This window comes from Rhinopithecus roxellana, chromosome 8 (genome assembly GCF_007565055.1).
Source record: "Rhinopithecus roxellana isolate Shanxi Qingling chromosome 8, ASM756505v1, whole genome shotgun sequence".
Classification (NCBI taxonomy): domain Eukaryota; kingdom Metazoa; phylum Chordata; class Mammalia; order Primates; family Cercopithecidae; genus Rhinopithecus; species Rhinopithecus roxellana.
In genome coordinates this window covers 128,738,328-128,761,346 of record NC_044556.1, presented here as the reverse complement: position 1 = coordinate 128,761,346, position 23,019 = coordinate 128,738,328, and the positions used below count along the sequence as shown (strand labels likewise).

The 23,019-nt window shown below is 37.6% G+C and overlaps 1 protein-coding gene across 3 annotated transcripts in view; it reads right to left on the bottom strand.

Moving 5' to 3' along the window:
• Window positions 1–23,019, bottom strand: part of RALGPS2 (Ral GEF with PH domain and SH3 binding motif 2) — a 239,763-nt gene that overhangs the window by 117,514 nt on the left and 99,230 nt on the right. For all 3 annotated transcript variants that reach the window (XM_030935727.1, XM_030935726.1, XM_030935728.1), the window contains exons 2-4: window positions 15,055–15,194; window positions 9,359–9,463; window positions 8,284–8,334 (exon numbers count right to left, since the gene is read on the bottom strand). In XM_030935727.1, coding sequence (XP_030791587.1) covers window positions 8,284–8,334; window positions 9,359–9,463; window positions 15,055–15,111 — 213 coding nt within the window. In that variant the 5' untranslated portion in view covers window positions 15,112–15,194. The remainder of the gene's footprint in view (window positions 1–8,283; window positions 8,335–9,358; window positions 9,464–15,054; window positions 15,195–23,019) is intronic.

Below are 23,019 nucleotides of genomic sequence, written 5' to 3'. Positions count from 1 at the left end.
TTAAAGCCTTACAACTATTAACTGCAGCTGAACTCTGAAATTACTCACTTCCAGGAATTTCTCAGAGATCTATAAAGTATTTTAAAGATCAACCAGTCTATAAATACCCTTTATTTAGATTTTTTTAAAATTTCAAGATACTAGATTGTATTAGCAGCACAATTTATAAATGGCAAAGCTGAAACAAAAATACAAGTCTTCTGGTTCCTTGCTCTTATGGTTTGGCCACTAAAAAACTATCTTCTGTAATTTAAAGGGCTTTTAAATAAATTTTAAAATAAGTGAAATTAAGTAATTAAGGATTTATTGAGCACCCATTCAGAGATCTGCGTGTTGGACACTGATTTTAAAAAGGGGGAGGGGCAGCAGCAAAATATATGGCAATTTGTCTTCAGAACTGCTTTAAACTAAAGAAGAAAAGAAGGAAAGTGAGAGAGCAACTGTGTGAAAGTAAGGGTATATTAACAGTGGTTGCAAGGTTGCAAGGGTATATTAACAGTGGTTGAATGGAGATGATGGAACTTTTCCCCTTCTTTATAATCACTATAATTACAGTTTACAATCACAACCGTGTTACTGTATTTTCTACCCACCACTAAGAGACTACATATCGAGAGGAAGGAGGAACAGTAAAAACCAAGGTTTTGTGTGAAAGAGATCAGTATCCATAGAAGTATCCAAATTTGATCATGCTCCTTGGGCCAGTGGGCAAATGGAATGTCTTAGGATTTCTGTAGCACCAGCATGGAAACACCAGGGCACACTATTGAGGCCGGGGTGGAGAAGGAGCTGTCATCATATATATAACTGACTGAGCTGAGACCAATCTCAGTCCCAACAACCACAGACAGACACTAAAGAATACTCCTATTTCTTTCTTTCTTTTTTTTTTTTTTTTTGAGACGGAGTCTGGCTCTGTCGCCGGGGCTGGAGTGCAGTAGCCGGATCTCAGCTCACTGCAAGCTCCGCCTCCCGGGTTTACGCCATTCTCCTGCCTCAGCCTCCCGAGTAGCTGGGACTACAGGCGCCCACCACCTCGCACGGCGAGTTTTTTGTATTTTTCAAGTAGAGATGGGGTTTCACCGTGTTAGCCAGAATGGTCTGGATCTCCTGACCTCGTAATCCGCCCGTCTCGGCCTCCCAAAGTGCTGGGATTACAGGCTTGAGCCACCGTGCCCGGCCAAGAATACTCCTATTTCTAGAGCCAATGAGCTGCAGCCTTGTAATATCATTTTATTCTTTCAATAAACAATCTTCAGAGTTGACAGGAGAAAAGAAGGGGAGAAAATTTAGGAGGTAATGTTAATGGGAGATACTGGAGAACAGGAGAAGAAGGATAGAGAAAGAAGTGGAAAGGTTGAATTTTAGGTTTCTCACTTGTATTAAAAATGGATGGTTCAGAGCACTCAGACAGAGAACCTTAAAAACATAACAAAATGTGAGTGAACATTTTTTTCTATGTAATTAGATTCCTACTAAGTAGTTTTTTAAATGAGTGGTAAAGTTTAATGATGAATTCTTTTCCTTGGTAAACATATTTTGCCTTTCTTCTCTATTATTACACAAAAAACTAAAAAATAAAGTACCAAAACCTGTTTTCTTGTTCTTCAATCTGAGGTAATTTCAAGTGTGTTACAGAATTGGAGAAAAACCAGGTTTAGCATTATGTTTGCTTCAGATCTGCTTTTAAAGATGTGATTTTACTTATCCAGTATTTTACCAATGACTAAGGACAATCTTTGTACAAAGAAAAATAATTTTTAGCACTTCAGAAATAAGACAGTTTTTACAGTGAAATAAAAGACTTGGAATTTTTCTTTTATTCCCCTGAGCAATTCTGAATATATAGTACAACAGACACTGTAGGTGAGCAGATTTATTTCTGAGCAAACAACTGTATTTCTTACAGTTGCCCTATAGTTTCTTCCGCCAAGTCAAGAACAAGTATAGGTAGAACACGTTTAGCTAAATTCTGCTTGACACGCAAGAGTTGAAAATGCAGAATTCCATAAACTAGTAAGAATTACCAGGTCCTGCTTAGGAAATTAAATCAGGAGTGGGAGATATATATTATACGTAACTCAGAAATTGCCTACATTATAGAAAGCTGAGACTTGCGAGGTTCAATCACCAATCTGCAACTAAAATCACTATACCACATAGTTGGATTCAGTATCTATATTCTTCAAAATTGAAATTTACTTCATATTTTAATAAAAATAAACCATCACCTAAAATGATGTTCCATGTGGAAACACATAAAAATGAGCATTGATTTAAATAGTTTTCAGCCTGGTATGCTGGTTCACACTGGTAATCCTAGCACTTTGGGAAGTCGAGACGGGGGAACCGCTTGAGCCCAGGCATTCGAGACTAGCCTGGGCAATGTAGTAAGACCTTGTCTCTACCCCCCTCCCCCAAAAAAAAGAAAAAAGAAAAAGAAAAAATTAGGCAGATGTGGTGGTGCATGCCTATAGTCTTAGTTACTTGGCAGGCTGAGGTGGGAAAACCGCTTGAGCCCAGGAGATCAAGGATGCAGTGGGCCATAATCATGCCACTGCAATCCCACCTGGGCAACACAGTGAGACTCTGTCTCAAAAAACAAAAACAAAAACAAAATACACTGAAGATCTTGTAAACGGTTTTATAAAGTGTATGTATAGTTTTAATAAAAATTTATATACAATTACACATGAAGTAGAGACTTCAATATTGATATAATGGACAGAAACATAAAATTAATTTACTAGTTATAGACTCAGTTATAACCACTATCTTTGCATAATATCTGAGGTTTAATTTTGATTTAACAATAAGAATTCCCTTATCCTCCAGTGAAGGTAATATTCTAATGTATACTATATAAAGAGACAGACACCATTTTCATCATTTTATGTTAATAAAGATTAATACACTAAACTGGCTGACATCATGGGTTAAACAATCTATTTTTAACTTATCAGTAGCAAGAGTTTTGACATAATAAACGGTATCTGTACAATGATTTTGGAAACCAAATTAGCAGTAGTTGATAAATTTAAAGATGCTCTATAATCCAGTGATTAATGCACTAAAGTGTATATATCAACATAGATGCTAATCAACAATGTTGAACATCAAAAGCATGCTAAAAAGACCAAAACAATAGAACACCATCTACATAAAATATTTAAAACTGCAATAGCATGTGTTAAGGGATACCTATACTTAAAGAAAAAATATAACTAAATAGACAGGAATGATATAGACCAATACTGGATGGTGGTTACCTTGGTGGGAGAATGCAGAAGGCCTTTATTAGTACTGGTTAGGTACACAGGAATTTACCTTATTATTTACTATGCTTTGTTATATGTCTTTAATATATCATACTAAATTTCAAAAACATTTTTCTGCCACATAACAAAGGCTTTTTTTTTTTTTTTTTTTTTTTTGAGACGGAGTCTCGCTCTGTCGCCCGGGCTGGAGTGCAGTGGCCGGATCTCAGCTCACTGCAAGCTCCGCCTCCCGGGTTGACGCCATTCTCCTGCCTCAGCCTCCCGAGTAGCTGGGACTACAGGCGCCCGCCACCTCGCCCGGCTAGTTTTTGTATTTTTAGTAGAGACGGGGTTTCACCGTGTTAGCCAGGATGGTCTCGATCTCCTGACCTCGTGATCCACCCGTCTCGGCCTCCCAAAGTGCTGGGATTACAGGCTTGAGCCACCGCGCCCGGCCAACAAAGGCTTTTTTATACTGGCCAGATTTAATACACTCCTAGTGTTCACATGAGACTAATACATTAAGAATATTTCGGCTGGGCACAGTGGCTCACACCTGTAATCCCAGCACTTTGGGAGGCCAAGGCAGGAGACCACTTGAGCCTTGGAGTTTGAGACCAGCCTGGGCAGCATAACGAGACCCTGTCTCTAAAAAAATTAAATAAAAAATTAGCCAGGCATGGTGGCACATGTGTATGGTCCCAGCTACTTGGGAGGCTGAGGTGGGATGATCATTTGGGCCTGGGAGGTCCTGGATGCAGTGAGCTGTCATCGCGCCACTGCACTACAACCTGGGGAACAGAGCCAGACTCTGTCTCCAAAATAAAAAAACTACAAGTATTTTGGTGCTACATCATTTCTTCCAATAGTTACTGCTGTCAATTTTTAAAAACACTCTCTCATTGGGCAGACGTTTACTAAATACTATGTTCATCCTCTCATTCTAAATATTGAGCTTCCACTACGTGCTGGTCAGACAAAACAGTAAGCAAAAATTGTCAGTCTCTGCCCTCATGTAGCTCAAAATCTAGTGGAGAGGCAAGCAAATCAAGCATCTGCATTCACTCTCTTGATAATCTCACCCACACTTTTAAATACCACCTCTACGCTGACATCTCCCAAACTTATATTTCTAGACTGGACTGGAAATATATACCAGTATACATTCCCTAACTCAACATTCTCCTTGGCTAACAGGCAGGTTAAAGTAAGTATGTCCAAAGCCAAACTCCTGCTCTTGCCTCAAAATCTGTTCCTCTAGCCTTTCTCCACAAGGGTGCATTGTACATTATATTTTATATGAATGGCAGCCCCAGGAGTTGTATAGGACAACAAGAATAATTTTTTATCCCAGAGAATATCAACTACATGCATCTGGTTTCAGGCCAAAAACCCTGGTGTCATCCTAGACTCGTTTCACATACAATGTCTGGCAACTTCTCATTTATCTCTTCCATTCCCACCCTGATCTAAGCCACCTTCATCTCTCACGTGGTCTCCCTGATTCAGCCCTTGGTACTACCTCTTCTTCCCCTATGCTCACTTTGCCACATACCCTAGTCAGCAGTCCAAAAGAGCTACTTAAGGCGGGGCGCAGTGGCTCACACCTGTAATCCCAGCATTTGGGGAGGCCAACGCGGGTGGATCACTTGAGGCCAGAAGTTTGAGACCAGTCTGGCCAACATGGTGAAACCCTGTCTCTACTAAAAATACAAAAATTAGCTGGGCATGGTGGCACGCACCTGGAGTCCTAGCTACTAGGGAGGCTGAGGTAGGATAATCACTTGAACCCGGGAGGCGGAGGGTGCAGTAAGCTGCACACCACCGCACTCCAGCCTGGGTGACAGAGCAAGATTGTCAAAAAAAAAAAAGGAAAGAAAAGAAAAAAAAAGAGTGACTTAAAACTTAACGCAGAAAATGTCACTATCAGCTCACAACGCTCTAATGGCTTCCCATTTTTTTCACAATGGTGTTCAGGGCCCTACACCATGTAGCCCTCACCCTATCTCTCATCTTGTAATACATTCCCTCCCTTGCTTACTCACTGTAGCTCACTGGCCTTTGCCCTGGCTTTCCCTTTGCCTGGAATACTATTTCCCCAAACACCCATATGGCTTGCTCTCTCACTCACCTCCTTTAGGTCTTAACGCAGATGTCATCTTCTCAGTAAGGTCCTCCTGATCATCCTATCTAAAGTTGCAACTCCCACTACCCTCACACTTCCTATTCTCTTCTGCTTTATGTTTTTCATGACACTGTATAGCTAACCTCACTCAAATATCAGATCCATGAGGGCAGGAATTTTAGTGTTTGCTTACTACTATACCTTCTAAACTAAACTAGATTTTTACAATAGAATATAACAGGCATACAATAGGCATCCAGTAAATATTTGTTGAATCACAACACAAATGTAAAATTGCAATTGACAAGTCCAGTGAAAAAGCAGAGTGCTAGGTGACCCTGTAGAAAGACAGAAAGCTTACCCGAGAAAGTCAAACTAGAGCTGAGAACTGACAGATGAGTAGGAGTTAATTAGGATGTGCACAGGTTCAGCAGTGAGAGGGGCTAAAGGAAGGCTGGTATACCTTAGACCAGAAAGAGATAGGAAAGATGCAAGATGGGGTTGCAGAAGGTAGAAAAAGGTAAAACTGTGAAGAGATCTGTAAACCATATTAAGATGGTTCTTTATCCTCAGAGCAACAGGAAGCCAAAGAAATGTTTTAAGCAGAGCGATCACATGAACAGATTCAACAGATGCTGAAAAGATTACCATGGCTACTGGATAAAAAAGCATTTTGAGGGGTCAAAGTAAATGCAGGTAGATCAAGTAACAGGTCACTGCAATAACTCACTTGAGAGAAGATGATATTTCACTTTGGGGTGTTGGGAGTAGAGACAGACTGGATAGATAAGATACTTAGGAGGCTAAAAAGAAATCAATGGGATAAAATAAAAGGAGTGAAGGTCAAGGGAATTTTAAGGTTTATTTCTAAGTTTCACAAAGTACTATCAGATGCCGCAAGGGAATAAAAAGTTCCCATAGATGTGAAGTCTATGTCTTCAAGTAGTATTATCTGGATCTTCAATATCCAAGCTCCTAGCCACCAATGGCTACTCCAAATAAAGATGTACTAATTGTTGTATATGTTGGATTTGAAAGCTTAGTGGAGAAAAAATAATGTAAGATATCTCAATAATTTTTTACACTGATCACAAGTTGAAATGATAACATTTTCTATGTAGGTTACATAAAATCATTAAAATCAATTTCATCTTTTTACCTTATAATGTGGCTACCAGAAAACAAAGTTATATAAATGGGTTATACTATATTTCTACTAGACATCACTGATCTCATATAAAGCAGCAATACAACTGCTGCAGTTCATTCAAAAGGAAAAAAATACACCTAAGGAGAAGACATGTGAATTTTAGGTCAAAATACAATTTGTATAAACAATTTCATTTTTTTGATTGTTTTTCAGGGAGGTGAAGAAATAAATATTTCTGGGTTTTTTTTTTTTTTTTTTTGCCATTTCAATACAAAAGTCATTTTCTATTTGTGCTTTATTTATAGAATATATTGTTCTTCTATTGCTAATCCAATAGTTCTATTTAGAAAGCCCTCTGTGGTATGGGGGAAAAGTTAGGAAAACACAGAATTGTGGAAATGATGGGAACTAACAGATCATTGAGGCCTACCCCTTCATTTATAGGTACCAAACTTGAGATACTAAGACAGTAAGTAACTTACTTGAAAATCACAGGACTAATACTGTCTAAATCATGTAAGACATAAATGGAAACTCATAGTCATTACAGTGTTCAGGGCTACTACAGACTTGTATATATCACAATGAATACACTATATTTTGTTACCAAAAGAACTAAAAATGTATCTATTTTATAGTATTGAATTTCAGGATTATCAATGACTTTGGAATACAAAATCACATTGAAATACTAGATAAGAGGTTAAAAAAAAAATCAGATTTGAGAGTCTGAAACCCAGTTCCACCACTTGTTGTGTACCAAAGACAATGATCACTGTTTCCTCATCAGTAAAACAGAGATACCATCATACTCAGGATGTGAAAATGATAGGAACACTATACACACACCCCCCACCCAATGCTTATAGTGGACATAATGCCAGTCCCTTGTTTTCATTAGAAACAAATGATGTGTTTCTTGATCCTTTCTCTTCTCTCCAAAATGTCAATGCAGTCATATTATTAAGTCATAAAATAAAGATATAAGGGAAAAGATTACTAGAGTTAGTGGTGAAACCCAGTTTCAAATTTCCATCTTCCCATTAAAAAGCTTCAAAGCAATAGGTAAATCATTCAGCTTCCCTAAGTCTATTTCCTCTAGTAAGTAATGAAGCCAAATCAATCAAAATGATTCAAATACAGCTGACCTGTAAACAACACATGGGTCTACTTATACACGTATTTTCTTCCACCTCTACCACCCCTGAGATAGCAGAACAAATCTCTCTTCCTCCTCAGCCTACTTGATGTGAGGATAATGAGGACAAAGACTTTTATGATGATCCGCTTCCACTTAATGACTAGTGAATACATTCTCTCTTCCTTATGATTTTCTTAGTAACATTTTCTCTCTAGTTCATTGTAAGAACTGAGTAATTAATACATATAACATAGAAAATATGCATTAGTTGATTGTTTATGTTACCAGTAAGGCTTTTGGTCAACAGCAGGCTATTTGAAATTAAGTTTGTGGGGAATCAAGTTATAGAAAGAGTTTTCACTGAGCAAGGGTCAGTGCTCCCAACCTCCACTTTGTTCAAGGGTCAAGTATAGGCCCATCTATGACTCAATAATGTACTGCTATGAATGCTACATGGGTTTCTGAGGCCCAAATAGTATGTAGATAAGTTACAACACAAGCTTTAAACTTTTTAAAATTAATATGAAGTATAATTTGACATTTCTAATACACCTTAATTTGAGATTGATTGTTTTCTATATTTAAAAGGAACATTCTCAAAACTACTTACATCTGGTTGAATAGCTTTAAATACTGGAACATCCATTAATGTTATCTGACCCTGAAATACAAAGTAAAAATGATAATTTCTTCTTTGGAATCCAATACAATAACATGTAACCTAAATTAAAATTATATTCTATACTAAAATATTACCAAATACTCAATTTTATAAGGGTTTACGGGAAATAAAATTTAGTCCCTGTACCATTAAATAGAATTATTTCTAATCTCATGCCTATTTGTATTTTCTTGGAAGATAAATTGTGTAAAGTTAAAAAATAAAAATAATTTTAAAAATTTGGACAGTCACATTAAATTATAATCAAAAAATAAAAACCAGATAAGTTCATGTAGCAGTGTTCTTGTTATGATGATTAAATTACAGCTCCTCAAACAGTGGTATAAAATCAGATATTACTAAAAAGGTTTTCTTCCTAACTTAAAAAAAAAAAATGAAACTACACTAAAGCCAACATTATATCTAAGAGCTTTATATGCTATGGACCGATCCCACTTATGGCTACAGATATAAAACAAAATTCAACACTGTCAAGGAATAATATGCTATGACCAAGCACAGTTTATCTCTGGAATGCAGGAATGGTTTAACATTAGGAAATCAATATATTCTGTTAACAAATTAAAGGAGAATGAGAAAACAAATTTATATTAAGAAACAAATGTTTTTCTAGATACCTTTCATCCAACAACACCTTCACATTTCATTTTTCAATTTTTTAATTAAAAAACCATAAAAATGTTTCTTAGATATGTCAATAAAATAGTTGGCTTAGAGAAATGGTATAGAGGGATGAAAGTAATTACCATAATGGTAAATACATATTGCTACTTACCAAATTGAAGTGTAACTTATAAAGCTGCCCTTAAAAAAAATGTACAACTTTTCTTACTTTTCCCACTTCATCCCTCTGTATGCTCCACAGCTGTACCATCTTCCCCAATAATTCCCATATCCAGCTTTTTAAAAGCCATCTCTTTTGCTGGACCTACAAATTCTAACTCAATAGCACCAACATGTAAATTATGTGCAAAACTGGAGAAGGCAGAAGTAGGAGGCTTACCGCATATTCTTCTGGTGTAACCTTAAGAACATCGAATACCACAGCATCAAAGCTTTTCTTCAACTCAGAACCTTTGTCACTTAAGGATTCAGAGCTGCTACTTTTCTGTTAAAGTGAAAGAAAATGTAGCCTTTTTAATCCTGTCTCACATTCAAGTGACAGAAACTAGATTGGCCTTAAAAACTGAGAACACAAAACAGTAGGTTAACAAATGCTGCAGAAAAGCTGAGCAGAATATGCTGCTTAGTTGTTAGAGTACCAGATAAAGGGTCGGACAACTTGAAATCTAAAACTGTGACTTTCAATTTTTAGGTTCTTGAATGAGTTATTTTCTTGTGTGTCAGTTTCCTCATCCTGACAACCTATCATTTCCTATAGAAATAAATGATTTTTAACTAGTTCAATGATTCTCAAATAAGGTAAAGGGAAGTCAGGGGAGAAGGCTATACACCTATTTAAAATTTTTAAAACTAATTTTTAGTAAGAAAAAGACAAATTAGCTTTATAACATAAGTTATCAGAAAATATTCAGAATCCTGTTAATTACAGAGTTACACATAAACCATTCTTAGTTATGTGATCTGTCTGTGATAGTACAATTAATACTATTCTACCTATTATATTACAAATTTAAGTTTTCCCTGCTTAAAAATTACTGTTTCAAGTTTGAATATTCTGTGGCTATAGGCAGAATGAACAGTGGATTTTGGCCCTGAAAATCTTATTACTGTTAAAAATTTTCCACTTCGTCTGTGCCATGACATAATAATATATTCTGTATCAGTTGGCTAAATTCAGAGGAACATCAATATGAGAATATTTAGATCAGGCTCTTTTAAATGGTGGTAGGATATGAGGCTACAGATAACAGCAAAAAAATTAACCAAAGTTTCAATTAGCACAGTACACAGATCAACCTACCAGCTATTATATATTAGTTTTAAGCACTTGTCATTATGCCTCATTTTTGCTTCTCCTCTCTTTTAGTAGCAGCTAAATGCTAAATATCGAGCCATGATCATTACAAAGAAAGGGATCTGTCATCAACTTTGAAAAATTCTCAACTATTATTACTTCAAATATTTCTTCTGCTTCTTTCTCTCGTCCTTCTGGTGTTACCATTGTGCATATGCTACACCTTTCGTCACTGTCCCACAGTCCTGGGCTATTCTGTTCCTTTTTTTTTTTTTTTCCCCATTCTATTTTCTCTTTGCATTTCAGTTTGGGAAGTTTTACTGACATGTCTTCCAGCTCACTGATTCTTTCCTTGGCTGTCTACTGGTCACCAGTCTACTGGTACTGGTTAGCTCACCAAAGGCATTCTTCATTTTTGTCACAGTGCTTTTGAATTCTAGCATTTCTTTTCAATTCTTAATAGTTTCAATATCCCTGTCTATATTATCCATTTGTTCTCGCATGTTATACACTTTTTTTCATTAGAGCCTTTGGCATATTAATGACAGTTATTTTAACTCCCAGTCTGATAATGCGAAATCTCTGCCATATGAGAGTGGTTCTGTTGCTTGATTTATCTCTTCAAATTGTGTTTTTTTCCTTGCCTTTTAGCATGGCTTGTAATTTTTTGTTGAAAGCTAGAAATGGTATATTGGGTAATAGGAACTCAGGTTGAATAGGCCTTTACTACTGTTAAGGGTTTATTTTTTATCATGTTAGGCATTATACTGTGCTTATAATTCGGTATTGTTATAGGTGTCTGAGTCTTCAATTTCCTATAGTATCCTTATTTTTTTATCCTCTGTTGTCTTTGGGATTCCCTAGAAATCCCTTCTTAGTTTCAGCCTTGCAGTTCTTTCAGCTGAAATCTTAGTATTATACAGAAGCCCTGCTGATGTGGTGGGGGTAGGCAGGGTACGTGTGTGTATTTGAGGGGGTGCTGGGGAGAGAGTGTCCTATAGTCCTATTATTTGGTTTTAGTCTTTCACTGAGTATGTCCCCAGACTGTGAACTTCACAAATGCTTCTCTGTCCCCCTGGCTCTGCTTAGGTGAGACAGGAAGTCTGGAAGGGCTTGAAGTTGAGGCTTTTTCCTCTCCCAAGTGAGTTAGGCTCTGGTGAAGTAGTTTCCCTTGAGGGCAGGTGGAGAACAGAATGCTCTGGGCATGTTTCAATATGGTTACTTTCTATCTGGGTGTATTTCAAAATGGCTATTTCTTTCCTCCCCCTGCTAGAAGCAGAAGGGAATTTTTTTCTGTCTTTACTGTGAGAAGCTTGTAGGCATCTTAGAGATAATAAAAATCAGAAAAGTAGAGGGTGAGAAGAACCCAAGACTGGACCCCCAAGGAGTTTTTAACTCTCAAGCTAGTCCACACACAGCCTCCAGCAGTTCATCAATTAGGGTTTACGTGGCTCCACTGACTTCTGCTCCTGTAAGCTGTGGTTCTCTATTTGCCTATCTCTCCAGGTTTCAGGGCATCACTGTTAAATGTGCTCTGTGATAGCAATTCTCTGATACAGCTAAGAGGAGTTATTGATTTTCAGTTTGTTTAGCTTTTTTCCAATTGTGAAGACAGGAGTGATGAACTCTAAGCTCTTTACAAATCCAAGCAGAAACCTGAATTCCAGTGAATGAATCCAAGCAGAAACCTCAATAAAGCAGAAACCTCATAAATAAAATGGAGTTTCATTTCTTGTGTTTAATCTCTGTAACTACGACTAGTTTATAGTATGTCAACAATATTATTTTATGTCCCAAAACTAATACAAAATTTTATTCATAATGTTAAGTATTCAAATAGACATCAGTTAAGCAGTATACACTAATCCAATAGCTGTCCAAATAACTAGATGCATTCTGTCAGGTGAACACATGAATCATAAACATAAATCAGTAATTTTCTCCAAGTTTTTAACTCAGCCAAGTTAGTAAATCATCATGACAATTTTATTGCTTATCAAAAAGAATGAACACTCCTCTTTTTTCCTTCTTAATGCCATTAGAGGCTTAAAAAATTACTAGTGTGCATTTTGACGTGCTTCCCTAATATCAGTAATAAATTGGTAATAAGACACAAAGCAATTATGTCCACCAGGAGAATAGCAGTAATTCATTCAAGGCATGACTCAAAAACTACTGATACTTCTAAATGTCTGAAAACAAGTTTACTGTAATTCTCCTACTAACAGAAACTTCAAACACAGGTTAAATATAAAAGGTAATGAGAAAGGATAAGTCAGCCAACCGAGATAAAGTATTTTACCCATTCTGTAGGCTTATCACTTCTATAAGAAGTTTGTACTTTGATGTTACTAGATATGTATTTTAAGAGAAGGTGGAAAAATACAAAATTTTAATTTTATTTTCTTGCCACAATAAATGGACAATTTAAAGGGTGGTAAGTAATTTAAGTAATTCATTCTTACTTTACATCTGCTAATTATACTACTCTGAAGCCTGGTGTAATTAATTCACTTTTAGTAAAGTCAACAGAATTGTCTGTACAAGTGAATGACCTATTTTATTTAACAAATATTTGTATTCTGCTTCCTATGATACTAGAACAGGCATTTCTGAATAGTTAAAAATATACACATATATACATATATGTAACATATTCAAGAAATACGGTTACAAATATATGAAGAAAACAAACATATATTACAAACATATATATAAATATAATCCTATTGTTGTAAATATAAAAAAGCTATGTATAAATTTATGGAAAAAATTATAGAAAGAGCTTTTTCTAAGTGACAGTTTTAAAAATAGGAAAGCTCCCATCTGTTTAAGGGATTAGGAAAAGCTTTATTAGAAGCATAGCATTTGAAATATGTTTGAAAGACAAAATGTTTTGTGCGTGCAGTGATGGGGAGGGGACACACCAGAATGGGCAGAAAAATTCCAGCTAGAAAAATTGGTATAGGCAAAGTTATGATAGAAGAAGGAAAATGTAATGGTTTATACAGACACCGGCAAATGTAGTATTCTCTCGTTAGACTGTAAAGTTTCAAGTAGAGGACGAGTAGGGGTTAAATCCAAAAATCTGGGGCCATTTTGAAGAAAGTCTTGAATAAAAGGCCGAGTGAGCATTTGAATTTAATTAGTAGGCAATGAGGAACCACAGACAGTTTTGGGAAAAGATAAAGTTTAAGAGTTGTATTTTAAGAATACTAATCTTAAATTTCAGTTGAAAGACCAGAAACAACAGAAAATCTAAGTGCAATACCAAATATAAGGCCATGGCACTAATCCAGACAAGAAATAATAAATGACCAAACTAAGATGGTAGTACAGTAATAGAAATAAGGAGAAAAGTACTGGATCCCAGAGATAAAGCACAGTGGACAGGCTCTAAGATAGCTGCTAAAGATCTCTATCTCTTGGTATTCTCACCCCTGTGTGATCCTCTCCCCTTGAGTATGGGCAGAACCTGTGACTTATTTCTAAACAGCAGAATATGGAAAATGAGATGAGATGTCACTTCCGTGAATACATTATATAAGATTGTAACTTCTGTCTTGCTAGTGGACTCTCTCTGCTATGATGAGACAATGGTTGTGGTGGGCAAAACAAAGTTAATTAACAACACATTGGCTGGGCGCGGTGGCTCACGCCTATAATCCCAGGACTTTGGGAGGCCAAGGCAGGTGGACCACCTGATGTCAAGAGTTCAAGACCAGCCTGACCAACATGATAAAAACCCCATCTCTACTAAAAATACAAAAATTAGCCAGGTGTGGCAGCAGGCGCCTGTAATCCCAGCTACCGGGGAGGCTGAGGCAGGAGAATTGCTTGAACCCGGCATGCAGAGGTTGCAGAAGGCCAAGATTGTACCACTGCACTCCAGCCTGGGCGCCGAGAGCAAAACTCTGTCTCAAACCCCCCCACAAAAAAACCACACATCTAAAGATTTAAACTTAGATGGCTATGGAAATGTGATGTTATTAATGTAAGTTAGATAAAAGGCTTAGACTATTTTCTTTACGGTTGTGGAGCAGACCAGTAATAAGAAACTTGATATTGTGGATATTACAAATGTCTGGTCCATCAAAAATGCTTAATAAAATTCACGAGGGAAGCCAGGACTAGAGATGAAAATAAATAATCTACATAAGAAAAACAATGGAAACCATAGACTTAGAATCTATTTTCAGTGATATCAAGGCCTAAATAACTGGCTGGGGCAAAATGGAGCCCATTTTGGAATGGAGTTGAGGCTATTAAGGAACTTTGAGGTCAAGGTGTTAAAGGGTCATAAACGTTATTCTCATCCAATATACTAAGAGAAAAATAAAGAAGAAATATAGAAGCCAGATGCTAAAGTTATTAAGGAAAGTAGGCAAGTTCTCTAGATCTATACACAAAGAAAAAAAAGAAAAAAGTTGGGGCAAAAATACAATCATAATATATTCACTAGAGGAGTGAGCATCTAGTTCAGTCTTCACATCTCCATCTTAAACGCTAAACTTTAACCCAAGAACCAAATGTTTCTTTTAAAAATAAAGAGTTTTATGAGTTACCATTATTTTTCAAGTATCTTAAGCAGATAAGGATTAAGTATATCTATGAGGCACAGCAAACATATGAATCACTAAAGTAAAAGTTAAAATATGTGTACTGCACATGTACTTCTGCACTAAATGCACTTCTGATTTAAGTATGTGAACAAACATAATACTTGAAAACTTAGAAAGCCAGGTAAGAAACTTTATACCTAAGCTTCTTAAATATCTTACCTCAGAAGCAGTAGCTGCAATATTGACATTGCTTGCCTGCCCGTTCATTAGGTCCATGCTTTCCTCATCAGTCCCTGACCTTATGTTAACAGCAACAGAGGACTGATTGCCTCATGTCCAAGGCCACAAATACATTATTCCTGTAAAAAATAAAAAAGTTAAGCAAATGTCCTCCCTCGAAGTTGAAGAAAACAACTCTATGCCTACCACCATGACAAAAAACAAAATATTTCAACTTCACTAAACTCTATTATTTTAGCTCAGCCACTAAATCCAGATTGAGGACAATCTTGTATGCTCTTTTCAAACAACCAGAAACACCAAATAAACAGTATTCAATAGATGTTACTGTTATGTTCTTCATAAGCAAAGCAAAAGCATAACTTTTCGCTAAGTGGTTATTGTGAGGGAAAAAAATCAAATGTACAATTTCAAAGTAAATAAAATCTGCAAAAAAAAAAAAAATGCACGGCAAAGTAACACATACCACAACACAATAAATTTTTAGTGATCCAAATGACACCCGTAAATCAACAATACTGAATATGCTTATAGCTACTGATCCAGATTACCAACATATCACAAATACTTAAAATTTTATGGACTACATATCACAAAAATACAGTAATCTCTCAGAATCCATGGGGGATTTGTTCCAGGATCCACTATAGATGCCAAAATCCACCGATGCTTAAGGCCCTTATATAATAGTGCAGTATTTGCATATCACCTATACACATCCTCTTGTATACTTTAAATCATCTCCAGATTACTCATAAAACTTAATACAACGCCAATGCTATGTAAATGGTTGTTATACTGTATTGTTTAGGGAATTATAGCAAGGAAAAGTCTGTACATGTTCAGTACAGATGCAAACATCCTTTTTTTTTTGCCCCAAGTATTTTCAATTCAGATATGTCTGAATCCAGAAGTAGAATCCACAGAAATGGTGGCTTTACTGTACCATAATATACATTATGTTATTTGTATAGGACTTTAAAGTTTATTAAATATCTTTAATACATTATGTTGATTTGCAAAACTACCAATAACACTAATTAGGGAAGATATATCATACCCACATAACAAAGAAACACAGAACTTCTGAGAACACAGGGTGGCAAATACGGAGCCAAGAGCAAGTTTCAAACCATCAAAATTCTAGTCAAATACTCTTTCCACAACACAGATTTTCTACTTTACTGAAGTCAGAGTACTTACTTCAAGTTCTAACATCTTTCCATAAATAACTTGTCATATAAACTGAGTAGGTAACTTTACCTCTCTAGGTTAGAATTTCTTCTTCTCTGTAAAACGACAGTGGTAAATGAACTTTAAGATCCCTTTTCAACTTTAAAGATCTATGATGTATTTCATAAGAGAAATGTTAAGTGTCTATAAATTAGGTACTCTATGCTATATTCACTTTAAAAGGTGAGTTTTATAAATGTCAATAATAATTACTTCAATGCTAAGTTTCCTTTCTCTGGAGAAGCAATATAGGATATAGTAATTTAAAAGTACAAATTTTGGAACCACATTACCACTGTGTAAACCCAGGAAATTTTAACTTTTCTGTACTCAGTTTTCTCATCTATAAAATAGGGATAATAAGTACCTACACTTCATAGAGCTGTGGTGAAGAGAAATGAGATAATATACACAAAGCACCTAAAACAGTGTTGGTACTGGTAAATATGCTATTAATATGATGCAATGAAGATGCAGATGCTACTATCTACTTAATCCCCATAAGGCTTAAATTCAACAAGTCTCTTAAATAAAAAAGAAAAGACAAAACCTTAGAAATATATCTTTGGGAAGCAATTGTTGCTGAGTATCACTAAAAATCCTAATTGCAAACACAATGAATGAGAATGGCTAAGATCTGTTTCCTAGATGTAGTAAAACATGCTCTTGGTTTTGAAATGCTTAAAAATTATTACTAATGATAGCAGCCTTCAGTCACATCTTGAATTTATCTTAATTTATTCAGATACAGCCTAGGCACCTGCTAAGAGCAGAACATCATGCTAGAATTTTTTAAATAGAAATATATTCAAAATCATGAAGTTTTAAAACCATTTAACAGCACCCACTTAGAAAATCAATGTGAAAATGAATAAACTACAAAACAATTTCCTCCTATCTAAACGATCTCATTCTATAAGCTTCATTATCCTTATATTATTAAGAATCAACTTATATTTATACTGCTATACAACAAAACCAGCTTGATAATCCAGATTCTCTGAACAGAGTCTTTCAGTTTGCAAAATATTTTTCAAATTATTTCATTTCACTCCAGTTTCTAAGCAAGATTAAGTATAACATGAATTTATAAATCAGGGGTGCCCCCTAGTGCTAAGAAAAAGACTTTTAATAGTTAAAGGAGTTATATCCTTAACTCACTTTACATATCAAAATATACAATTTATTACTATTACTTAAAAAAAGGTAATAAAGACCAGGAACAATATTAAAATATTTGTAAACTATAAGCATGAAGAACCACGTTTTCTCTCTCTCTCTTTTTTTTTTTTTGAGACAGAGTTTTGCTTGTTGCCCAGGCTGGCATGCAATGGCATGATCTCAGCTCACTGCAACATCCGCCTCCCAGGTTCAAGCAATTCTCCTGCCTCAGCCTCCTGAGTAGCTGGGATTATAGGCACAAGCCACCACACCCAGCTAATTTTGGATATTTTTAATAGAGACAGGGTTTCACCATGTTGGCCAGGCTGTAGAGATAGGGTTTCACCATGTTGGCCAGGCTGGTCTCAAACTTCTGACCTCAGGTGATCTGCCAGCCTCGGCCTCCCAAAGTGCTGGGATTACAGACCTCAGCCACTGCACCTGGCCTTCTCTGCTTTTAAAATAAATTGTCACTCATGTATTTCATGAAAATTAAGGTTATACTAAAATCCATTACATATTTTAAAACATAGCAAAGCATACCTTAAAGAATATAAACTCTTCATAACTACTTACAAATGTACATGTCAATAGTATTTAATAATGTTGAAGCGTAACAGAGAAGCTTATATGATATTATAAAAATACTACAAGTTCTAAAAGAGATACGGGTTTATTATTTTAGTATGTGCCTCAAAGACTTTTCTATACTTTGCACACAGAAAAGTTCACATTAAATATACCAAATATATGCTTTAATATTTTATTTACTTTTGTTAGTGTTATAAATGACAAGATCTTTCAACGTGACTACCAACATCACAACAGCCATTTTTTTAAGAGACGGGGTCTTGCTCTGTCGTGCAGGCTGGAGCACGTAGCACAATCTTAGCTCACTGCAGCCTCCAATTCCTGGGGTCAAGCAATTCTCCCACCACCTCAGCTTTCTGAGTAGCTGGGACTTCAGGTGTGCACCACCATGCCCGGCTAATTTTTTACATTTTTTAAGAGACAGGGTATCACTATTACATCGCCATCTATAAAATAGCAGACATTATTTCTCAAAGTGTAAAGAAAAGTTTAAAAATAGGCCGGTGCAGCTCACGCCTGTAATCCCAGCACTTTGGGAAGCCAAGACAGGCGGATCACCTGAGGTCAGGAGTTCGAGACCAGCCTGGCCAACATGGTGAAATCCCATCTCTACTAAAAATACAAAAAATTAGCTGGGTGTGGTGGCATGCGCCTGTAATCCCAGCTTCTTGGGAGGCCAAGGTAGAAGAATCACTTGAACCTGGGAGGTGGAGGTTGCAGTGAGCCGAGATTGCATCACTGCACTCCAGCCTGGGAGACAGAGCAAGACTCCGTCTCAAAAAAAAGTTTAAAAACAACAAAGTTACTTCATTCATTTGAGTTAAAATTGTTTTGCCTTCAGTCAATAAAAAGAGATCCTACACCTAAGTCTTCCAGATATAATTTTGTCACATTTGAACTAAACTATGAAAGTACCGGTAGATTCATTTGTAAACTGTCCCACATCTACATAGAGAGGTTATATTTCCATATACCTAAACAGCTTGAAACTAAACAACTTGTGGTCGAAGACAGACTTTCAAATGATTAAATATTAAAGGGAGAAAAATCTATAAAATAATACATTTAAAGGTTATGCTTTATCTCCTATATAGAAAGTTCACTCAAGATAATTTGCTAAGTAATCCTAACAGACAAGAGCTGAGATCTCCTAAGATACCTGACCCAAAATATGAATATAGGTTAACTAGAAATTCAGGTAATAGAAAAGAAGTTCCAAATAAAAAGATAAACTGTGCTCCAAATATTTTGTGTTTTTGTTTTTGGTGGCTATGAAGGTATTTTGGCCAGATGCTCTACTCAAAAGACTACTCCATAAAAGTTCACTTAACTCATAATAGTCTATATTTGCAATAAGACAAACAAAAAAACTAACATCCAGATACAATATTCGCAGTTAAAGATGAAAACAACCCAAGTGAATCAGAAATAGGTTTAAATATTTGATAAAAGTGTGCTACTGTGGACCTAGGAATGGTCAGAGAAAGGAACACAGCACATTAGTATGGAACAGCAGAACAGAAAAACAACACAGTAGTGCTGATGGGATAAGACAGACATCAAGATTCCATGGTTGGAGGCTCTTGGGTGGAAGAGATTGCCTAAGCCCTAGGGGATAGCCATTAAGGATCTCTTGTACCTGGAATGTGAGGCTAAACTGAACATCACAGAATAATCTATAGGCAAAGGACTGCTACACAGCGGAAAACTATGCGGCCATTAAAATACTGTAATACTTACTGACACATGAAAAATATTTATAATATACTGCTAAATGAATGACGCAATTTACCAAACAGTATGTAAGGTATAATCCTTTTTGGTAATCATTATTATAACATAAAGAAGAGAGATGCACAACATACACTAAAATGTGGTTATCGCTAGGTTTATAAGACAATTTTTCCCTAACTTTAGCTTACCTGTATATTTTTTAATTTCCTACAAAGACATTAATTAGAAAAAATCAAAAGAACAAAAACAGTTTTTCCTCACAGACTGCTTATTAGTTACAAGAAAAAGAATAAGTAACTATACTGTGTGAAGAACTGGATAATCCCTTAACTAAGTAGATCAAAATTATTATCATCAATGAAAAGAGAGACATCATGTGCCTCTGGATGTGATGATACTCTGGGAAGGACACAACATAACTGACAAGAAGTTGAGCTGGGAACTCATAATTGAAATCTAATCTCAAGGACATGGACAAATCTCATCTGAGGAACATTTGATAAATATATTCTTCAAAAAATGCGAATGTTATGAGAAAGGCCAAAGCACTACTGCAATTTAAAGGAAACACAAGAGATACGGCAACTAAAGGTCCTGTACTAGATGGTAGTAAATGCTTTAAGAGATATCATCGGTAATTCACAAAACTGAAATATAGATTGTAGATTACTGTATCAATTTCCTACATGTGACAATTTCCTGCAGTTATTAATACATAAAAGGCTGGGTGCAGTGGCTCATGCCTGTAATCCCAGCACTTTGGGAGGCCGAGGCAGTTGGATCACCTGAGACCAGGAGTTCGAGACCAGCCTGGCCAACATGGTGAAACCCTGTCTCTACTAAAAATACAAAATTTAGCTGGGCATGGTGGCAGGCGCCTGTAATCCCAGCTACTCCAGAGGCTGAGGCAGGAGAATAGCTTGAACCCGGGAGTAGGAGGTTGCAGTAAACCGAGATCGTGCCACCGCACTCCAGCCTGGGCAAATTACATAAAAGAACACCTTTGTTTTTAAGAAACACAGAAATACTAAGAGGTAAAAGGGTGGCCGGGCCCGGTGGCTCACACTTGTAATCCCAGCACTTTGGGAGGCTGAAGTGGGTGGATCACCTGAGGTTAGGAGTTCGAGACCTGCCTGGCCAACATGGTGAAACCCTGTCTCTACTAAAAATACAAAAATTAGCCAGGCCTGGTGGCGGGTGCCTATTGTACCAGCTACTCGGGAGCCTGAGGATGCAGTGAGCCAAGATCGCATCAGCGCACTCCAGCCTGGGCGACAGAGCGAGACTCTATCTCAAAAAAAAAAAAAAAAAGAAAAGAAAAGAAAAAAAAAGATATGAAGTATGCAAACTAATCTTAAATATTTCAGGAAAACGGTATGTATATGTGTGACAGAGAAAATAAAACGAATATAAAGATAATGTGGCATCTTTTTTCCCCCAACATTGTTGATTAGAGGCTTTTAGCATGCATCAGCCACTTGGAAGTATCAGGATAGTGCATAAATATCAACTGTGGGCTTGGCGTGGTGGCTCAAGTCTGTAATTCCAGCACTTGGGGAGGCTGAGATGGGTGGATTGCTTCGCTTGAGTTTAGGAGTTCAAGACCAGTCTGGGTGACATGGTAAAATCCCATCTCTAAAAATACAAACAAAAAATCAGCTAGGCATGGTGATGCACACCTGTAGTCCTACCTACTTACGACACTGAAGCAGGAGACTCACCTGAGCCTGGGAGGCCGAGGTTGCAGTGAGCTGTGATCATGCCACAGCACTCCAGCCTAGGCAAGAGAGTGAGACCTTGTCTCAAAAAAAAAAAAAAAAAAAAAAAAAAAAAAAAAAAAAAAAAAAAAAAAGCAATCGACTCTGTAAGCTTTAATTCAGGAAGGAAAACAGAAACCCAGTGGCATCATAAACGACACCCAGATCCCAGGAAGGAGAACAGAGGCTGATAAAAGTAAGTGAGGCTCCAGTATGCAAGAAAGGCAGAGAACCTCCCTTTGTGACACCTTTTCCCTGGGGATCTGAGCAACCCAAGCCAAGGAAGAGAACATTGCTGCTCCTAATCCCCGAAGCTAACTGGGGTGTTGGAACTGTGCTTTCCTCCAATGCAGGCCCTGGATGGCGGGGAGAGCTGCTACAGCTGCACTTTCTCCTGGACAATGAGACTTGCAGCCAGGGCCAGCTTGATGACCTGAAACCAGTCTATGTATATTACTGCTGGGTGCCCCAGCATGCTCTCCTAAGATCATGGTGCAGCAGGGCCCTCTCCACTCCACCCCAGGCATAAATCCAGGCATTCGGAACACCCCCTTGCCTGGACCAGCAGCCTGGGCCACCCTACCCTTCATGGACATTGATCATGGTGCAGCAGGGCCCTCTCTGCTCCATACCCAGGCAGATCTCCACGTATTCAGAGCATCCCTTTACATGGATCAGCAGGCTGAACCACCCTACCCTTTCTGTGCATAGATTATGGTGCAGTAGGGCCCTCTCTGCTTCACACTTAGGCAGATCTCCAAACATATGGAGCACGTGCTTGCATGGACTAGCAGCCTGAGTCACCCTATCCTTCCTGCACATGGTGGGTCCTCTCCACTTCATGCCCAGGCAGATCTCCAGGCATTCAAAGCACCTACTTGCCTGCTTTGGCAGCCTGACCTGCCCCATCCTTCCTGGGTATATATCGTGGTGCAGCAGGGCCTCTCTGCTCTATGCCCAGGAAGATCTCCAGGCATTCAAAGCATCCGTTTGCTGGGATTGGTAGCCTGAACAGCCCCACCATTCCTGTGCAGAGATCCAGGTGCAGGGGGTCCCCATCTCTGCTTCATATCCAGGCAGATCTCCAGGCATTTGGAGCACCTGCTCATCTGGAACAGCAGAGTAAGCCACCCTACCATTCCTGTGCAGAGATCCTGGTGCATGGGGGGCTATCTCTGCTCCATGCCCAGGCCCCAGGCATATCTCCAAGCATGTGGAGAACCCACTCTCCTGGATTATGAGTTTCAGCCACCCCTATCTATGTGCAGAGAACTTGGGGTCAAGGAGGTTTCTCAGCTCCATACCTGGACACACTTCTGGACATTTGGTGGCCACCCACTGGATTCTCCTTTGGCCTTGGTTCTTGTGCCTGCCACTGGGGGAACTGTAGGTGGACCTGCTTGGTCCAGCCCTGCCCACCTTCCACCCCTCCTCACACCTCCCCAGGGCTGAGGAGGGAGCACAGATC